The 7,971-nt window shown below is 28.7% G+C and overlaps 1 protein-coding gene across 2 annotated transcripts; it reads left to right on the forward strand.

Moving 5' to 3' along the window:
* The first annotated feature begins 5,655 nt into the window (after positions 1-5,655).
* LOC111317972 (HVA22-like protein e) lies at positions 5,656-6,764 on the forward strand. Of its 2 annotated transcripts, XM_022920542.2 has the most exons (5): positions 5,656-5,857; positions 5,960-5,986; positions 6,069-6,191; positions 6,283-6,487; positions 6,576-6,764. In XM_022920542.2, exons 1-5 carry the CDS (start codon positions 5,811-5,813, stop codon positions 6,594-6,596), a joined length of 423 nt encoding a protein of 140 aa, XP_022776277.1. In that variant the 5' UTR covers positions 5,656-5,810; the 3' UTR covers positions 6,597-6,764. The 2 variants fall into 2 exon arrangements, with proteins under 2 accessions (XP_022776277.1, XP_089622353.1); XM_089766227.1 differs by having other exon boundaries at positions 5,676-5,986.
* Positions 6,765-7,971: the final 1,207 nt, after the last annotated feature.

Genomic DNA, 7,971 nt, shown 5'->3' on the forward strand with positions numbered 1-7,971 from the left:
TTATGAAAATTTTTTAGTTACTATAATACGTAAAACAATTTAAAATCAATATTTCAATTAATTTTCACCCTATTTTATTTAATTGATCATGGGCTTTGGACCGACATATTAATATGGGATTGGGATGGCCTAACTTAATTAGGTATATATCCACATACCCCATCTATTAGAGTTTCACAAACATCATCTTTAATATTCATGGATAAATGAAGGCAACGTATTAAATGGGTAAGATAGGGGATAGTAAGAGCATTTCGCATCCCATCACAAGTTTTTTATAAATGGCTGGGGGTAGTTAGGAAGAATGGAACAAATGGTTAAACATTTTCAAGGAAATTTTTCAGTTACTACAACTAATAAAATAATTTAAAATCAATATTTCAATTAATTATCACCCTATTTTGTCTAATTGAACATGGTCTTGGACTGACATATTAATATTAGGATTGGAATGGTCCAACTTAATTAGGAATATATCCATGTACCCTCTCTATTAGAGTTCCACATACATCATTTTCAATATTCATGGATGAATGATAGGAAACGTATTATACGGATAGGGTATGGGACAGGTAGAGTATTCTCCATCCTATTTCCAATTTTTTATAAATGGCTAAAGGTATTTAGGAAGAATGCAACAAATGGCTGAACTTCTTCATGAAATTTTTTTAATTATTATAGCAAATAAAACAATTTAAATCAATATTTCAATTAAGTTTCACCCTATTTTGTCTAACTTATCATGGGTTGTGGATTGACATATTAATATTATGATTGAGATGGCCTAACTTAATAAAGTATAAATTCACGTACCCTATCATTGAAGTATCACATACATCATCTTCAATATTCATTGATGAATAAAGGCAAAGAATTAAATGAGTAAGGTATGGGGTGGACAAAATATTATCATTCCATTTATAGTTTTTTATAAATGGCTGAAGGTAGTTAGGAAGAGTGCAACAAATGATTGAACTTCTTCATGAAAATTTTTTAGTTATTACAGTAGATAAAACAATTTAAAATCAATATTTCACTTAATTTTCACCTTATTTTGTCTAACTGATCATGGTCATAGATCGACATATTAATATTGGATTGAGATGGCCTAACTTAATTAAGTATATATCCCTGTAACCTATCTATTGGAGTTTCACATACATCATCTTCAATATACATGGATGAATGAAGGCAACATATTATATAGGTAGGGTATGGGACGGGTAGAGTATTCCCCATCCCATCCCCAATTTTTTATAAATGGTTGATGGTAGATAGAAAGAATGAAACAAATGGTTGAACTTTTTCATGAAAATTTTTTAGTTACTACAATAGATAAAATAATTTAAAATCAATATTTCTTTTAATTTTCACCTTATTTGTCTAATTGATTATAGGTCTTGGACCGACATATTAATATTAAGATTGGAATGGCCTAACTTAATTAGGTATATATCGATGTACCCCATTTGTTGGAGTTCTACATACGTCATCTTTGGTATTCATGGATGAATAAAGGCAACATATTATATAGGTAAGGTATAGGGCAGGTAGAGTATTTTCTATCATATTCTCAATTTTTTTATAAATGGCTGGAGATAGTTAGGAAAAATGAAACAAATGGTTGAACTTTTTCATGAAAATTTTTTAGTTATTATAACAGATAAAACAATTTAAAATCAATATTTCAATTAATTTCACCCTATTTTATCCAATTGCTTATGGGTCTTAGACCAACTTATTAACATTGGGATTGAAATGACCTAGCTTAATTAGGCATATATCCACATACCCAATCTGTTGAAGTTTCACATACATCATATTCAATATTCATAGATAAATGAAATGAACATATTATATTGATAGGGTATGGGACGGATAGAGTATTCTGTATCCCATTCTCAGTTTTTTATAAATGGCTAAGGGTAGTTAGGAAGAAATCAACAAATGACTGAACTTTTTCGTGAAAAATTTTTAGTTACTACAACAAACAAAATAATTTAAAATCAATATTTCATTTAATTTTCACCTTATTTTGTTTGATTGATCATAGGTCTTGGACCAATATATTAATATTAGGATTGGGATGGCCAAACTTAATTAGGTATATATCCACGTACCATATTTGTTGGAGTTCCACATATATCACCTTTAATATTCATAGATGAATGAAGACAATATATTGAATCAGTAGGGATGAGGCGAGCAGAGTATTCTCATCCTATCCCTAATTTCTTATATTACACCAATTTTCGTATTCATACATAATGAGTATTTCAAATTTATCCCTATCTCCATCCTTGTGGGTTTTTAATAGATATGGATAATCTTCAAACTCATAGCTTTTTTTAAAAAATATATTTTTTTAGCTTTTTTTTTAATGTTTGTCTTGTACATTTATATAATTTTTTTATAAATATATATTTTTAAATACAAATATATTAGTTTTAATTAATCCAAAATAAAATTTATATTATTGAATAAAAATTAATTTATTAAATATATAAATATATATTATATAAGTATGAGATGGATACTATATTACCCATTCTTATACTCGTAATTGATAAAAAATTTAAAATCATACTCATCACTTTCATCATCTCTAAAATTTATTGCTTATCTCCATTAAAATAAAAAAAAATCAAATTTTCTATTAAATTTGAATAAAAATTAATATCCCTACTCAAAACTCTATAGTAACGCTAGTACTTTATACAGTCCATAAATGCCTCAAGATACCAACCTCTAAGTTTCCCCACATTCTACTTAATTTCTGGCTTTACCTTTCTTGGTATCTCAGTGAAGGACAACATCCTCACCAAAAGCAAAGAAAAAAAAAAATGGATAACATTGAAAAAGTGTTTTCCATATTTCAAACAAGCGGATATTATTTTATTTTAGTTTTTTATATTAAAGAATACTTGATTTGAAGATAATAAAATGATTATTGCAATTGTTAAGATTTAAATCTTAAATCTACTTAATGTTATTTTTTAAGAATAATTATACGAACTAATTAAATTAAATTTATTAATTCGAAATAAATATTATTCAAAAATATCATAAAATAGTAAAATACACATACAATTTGAATCGAAATGAAATATTATTTTGATACAAATACTATATTGTATTTAAAAAATTAATAAATTAAATCAAATAGATAAATTCATCATCAAATCTGCATTTTACTATATTTTAACATAAAATAAAATTATATATTTAATGTAATTTGAATATGGGACGTAAAAAAGACTGAACTTTCTCTTTGTCATTAAAGCAATACTTGATTGGCTGTAGCCTTTAATATTATCATAGTAGTAGTAGAATACTAATATGAACAGGTGAAAATGAAGTAATAGCTATGAATTGCTTTTTTTTTTTTTTTTTATTTAAAGTTCAAATACACCTCATCGATTCATCTTTGGATTAATCATATATAATATTATATTATAATATGCACAAAAATTTGATAAGATTTACTTACTTGAATGTTTAGGTGGACAACCTATATTATTAACATATAAGATAGTTCTAAATAATTTTATTCAATTAATTATTCAATTTTTAAAAATTTTAAAATTTCACAATTTATATTTATCCAAATATTTCAAAGTATATAAATTTTATCTTAATTTAAACCTGAAAAAATATCTCATACCATACTCTTACCCATATATATTAAATACAAAATTCGAATAGCTTTTGAAAGTTACATCCCTAAATCTTAGGAATTATAAAAAATTATAGATTGTCTAAATCAATATTGATATAAATTTAAATAAATAAAGTTTGTGGTTGAAGAACTGTTGTTTATTAATTTTTTGCCTTTATTTTCTTATGATTTTTTTGAAACATTTTTTTTTCAATGATTTAAAATAAAAGAGAATGATATTTTGTCTCAGTTTAAAATTACATACATATCTAAATTTAAAATTATACTAATCTTTTTTATCTTAATTTAAAATTAAACCTAGAAAAACTATATTTTTAAAAATTTAAATTTATTAAAATTAAATAATTATCAAATATATATTTAAATAATTATCACAAAAGTTTGACATGATAAAATTTCAAAATTAAATATGAAAAAGTCTTTCATGATATATCACATGTATAAATCTTAATTTTATACTAAAATAATATATACTTTTAAGAGTATATGTTATTGTAAACAAGAGATTGACTTTCTCATTAGGATTTATATGTAATTTTATTTTTATAATTCAAAACTTTCATAATGCTTATTTAAATTTTTTCATAATAATTTATATATAGACAGCTTTTGTAATTTTAAACTATAGATTATAGATGATTAAGAATTTTTTTATTTATGTATAATATAAAAATTAGTATAAATTAAAATTTTAAATTATAAAATAAAAAATAAAAATTTTCATGCATGGAAGGGATAGAGGAACATGAGGCCTCACGATTTTTAAAGTCGATTAATTTTTTTTTTACTATATATTTTATTGTTGTTGGTATTGATATTGACATGTAGAACGAAACTCTATTTTTATTTTTATTCGATTAATCAAATTTTTAAAAGATTTATCAAACTAAAAAACTAATTAATATATTATTAAAATTGACATTTAAAAATTATAAACTCAAAAAAATTTATGGGTGTAATATTTTTTAATTAAATAAATATAAAAGTAAATTAATAATTAAAAACAAATCAAACAGCTTCCTTCTCTCTCTAAATTTGTCTGAGTTAATGGTGTAGGTTAGATTTGGGAGTCGGTAGTAACACCGGCCTATTTTATCCAGGCCGACCCCAGAAACCAACTTTCAGGCTTCCTATTTTCCTCGTTGGAAAATCTAGACTTCACATATCTTCAACTGCTTTCACAAATAAGCTTTTAAATTTTTTTTTTTTCATCTTGCAAATTTAGGATTTTCTCGTTTGTATCTTACGCCTGATAAGTATAAGAGTAAATGCAAATGATTAAAATTTAAAATTTAAATATTAAATATTTAAATTTAAAGTTTTATTGTCTTAATAAATAATTTGTAGATCTCAAAAATTTTAAAACATTTACAAAATTTTTTATAGATTGACAGCTTGTCCTAGATTTTTTCTTAACCCAAAAAAGTAAGTACTCATAATTTTCAGCTTTTTGACTTGAAATTTAAAGAATATGTAGAAAGTAGACAGTAAACTACATAGAAAGAATTGACCATGGAGATTTAACAGTTCGTTAAAAATTCAGCCATTAGTCAGTCCGACTTCGAGAGACACGAAGGAAAGAAGCAAAGGAAAAGAAAAGAAAAAGACAAAAGCTATTGTCTTACATTTGGATCCATGTGGATAATGGCGTGGGTCACCGACCTTTCAACATCGAACACATGAACACGTGGCTTGTATTTCGGGAAAAGAACAAACCCCCCTTAGATTTCCATCACTTCAGGTTTTTTAAACATTAAACAAATCAAAAGAAAACATAGTTGGGTCGGCAACATATGCAAAAATATGCAGTTATGAGAAAAGGGTTTTTAAATCACTGGGGTCACTCACGATCTGGACGGTGCTTAATCTATTTCCACACGTCAAAGGCAGAATCTGATACTGGCTCTCTTCCTGCCAACTGGTAACCATGTCCCAACTGGTCTCTATATGTACTATGACTTGCCCATCAGTTCTTTATGCTTTAACTTTGTCTTGATATCAACGAACCACAAACTCTTTTCTCATTAGCTCGTTCTTTGACTCTTCACTTTGTTGTAGCTATCCACCAGTTTTGTTTTATATCTCTTACTCTCTTTTCGAATTTCAAACACTTCCCAAAGCAGAATCAAGAATGGGTCGTTTTTGGACTTTGCTCTCAAACCTTCATTCAGTAGCCGGGTATCTTTTGTCATTTTTAATGTTCTTGATTTTGTATGAAGAATTGAACTTCATATCTGAACTTTTTTTTTTTTGTTTTCTTGGAATTTGTAATGCCTGCAGGCCTGTAGTGATGTTGCTGTATCCCTTGTAAGGAGATTTTAATAACACGTGCGGTTTTTCATTATGTTTCTTCACTTAATTCACGAGTGTTTATTGTTTTCTATATCAGATATGCTTCAGTGATAGCTATAGAGAGCCCAGCCAAGGATGACGATGAGCAGTGGCTTGCTTATTGGATTTTATATTCATTACTAACTCTAACAGAGATGGTGCTCCAATCAGTCTTAGAGTGGTAACAACTTCTCTACATAATAAAATTAGAGGAAAGTTATCATATTTCAAATTTATTTAGGGTTCTGATTGGATCGATAATGGAATTCCAGGATACCGATTTGGTACTCCGTGAAGCTGCTGTTTATGGCGTGGCTGGTTCTACCACAGTTCAGGGGTGCAGCTTTCATATATGATAGGTTTGTGAGAGAACAAATGAAGAAATATGGAATTTTGAGAGATCATCATGGTCATCATAGCCGTTCTCCAAATGGGAAGGGCAAGAAGAAATTTGTGCAGTTCATCGTCCCCAAGAAAGTAAGTTATTTCTCTGTACGAGAGGGAACGAAATACCATAGTTTTGGCCAATATTTTTCTGATGGGTTGTTGTTGATGTCGATGACAGGGGGAGCAAGAGGCTTACTGATCAGGAAAAGAGCAGAGTCTTGGTGGGTGGACCTTCTGTTTCTTCCTTTCCATTTCAGCTCTGATTGTTGTTTTCTTGGGTGGTTATAATTTGTAAATGCTTACCCCCTTTGTACAAGTTTATGGCTGACCTTCGATAATGAAACCTTTGATTATTCATTGATTATAATTGGCCACCTAAAATTCGTTTCAAGTCTCAAAACTATAACAGCTGTTGTCATACTGGAACCTGTGAGCCATGAATTAATTGTTGAGAAAACAATGACAAATTTCATGATGTTGCGACTTTTGAATCAGATTCAAACCGGAACATTTACTGTAACCCAACTTTTGACTGGGGCTTTGAACTACGAAAAGGTGCAAAATCCATGTTTCTGTAACCCAAATTCTGATCTTCAGAGCAATAGCCAATAGCCTAACAATAAGCTCTAGAATTTAGAATATTAAGAAGGAACCTAAGCCCAGTAGGAGATCGGGCTTTTTGCAATGTGACTTTCTATTGCTTCCTGGGCCTTAAACAGTGAAGCCAGATAAGCCCCGAGTTAAAGGCAGGTTAAACTTACAGGTGCTGTAAACTCATAGTTCCCATTAAAATTGGACCCAAATATTGAAGTTTGAACCGACGACAAATTGCAATGCAAAACCCATTTTACAGGTCAGTTCATCATCTTCAGTTCATGATATGAGCTGCTTCTCATTTGCATCATATAAAAAAAAAAATGCGACTACCAAAATAAAACCAACAGAACAACATGATTTTACCTTTTCATGCCATGAATTTAAGAAAGTTTTGTAAATTAATGAGGTGAAAACAAGAATTTCGAGGAATGGATTGCAGCCAAAGAATCAACATAAACACATGAACAGGAAGACTGGGCTTTCCAAGTTGCATCTATATGCTATGCCCTGTCAGAAAATTAAGTTCTTACCCACTACCCACGTGTGCTAAAAGGCGCACCACCGCTGCTTTCATATCCCTAAAACGTGAACTAGATTGGCATCTCCAGCCTTTATTCAACAACAATGGCTTTCACACCTTTCAGCCAGTAAATTCCCCCATTTCATTCATATTCTAACTTTTAGTCTCTCTCTTTCTTTTTCAAGTTCCATTCATTAACTTCTCATTAAGTATTGTATAAATGTTTATACTTAACTGTGCATTACCGTACACACATGGGCATACATGCACCGATCGATGTCCAACCAATTATCATTTGATCTCAGAAATGTATTGTCCACTCATGGGATAATTTCTCTTTATAGTCCTGTACTTAGCAGATTTCAGGTATCTGGATCCTTCGGCAGAAGGAATCACAACTCTTTTCTTTAACAAAAAAGCATATTTGTTATTATTATTATTATTATTAAAAAAATAA

The sequence above is a fragment of the Durio zibethinus genome, chromosome 9, assembly GCF_047325235.1.
Source record: "Durio zibethinus cultivar Kanyao isolate XHJ-2024 chromosome 9, ASM4732523v1, whole genome shotgun sequence".
NCBI classification, from domain to species: Eukaryota; Viridiplantae; Streptophyta; class Magnoliopsida; order Malvales; family Malvaceae; genus Durio; species Durio zibethinus.

Excerpts from the sequence above, each read along its gene's own strand:
- LOC111317972 (XM_089766227.1), top strand. The coding sequence starts at position 5,811 with ATGGGTCGTTTTTGGACTTTGCTCTCAAACCTTCATTCAGTAGCCGGG. Across the intron at positions 6,192-6,282 it reads CTCCAATCAGTCTTAGAGTG|GATACCGATTTGGTACTCCG; the intron begins GTAACAACTTCT and ends ATGGAATTCCAG. Across the intron at positions 6,488-6,575 it reads AGTTCATCGTCCCCAAGAAA|GGGGAGCAAGAGGCTTACTG; the intron begins GTAAGTTATTTC and ends TGTCGATGACAG.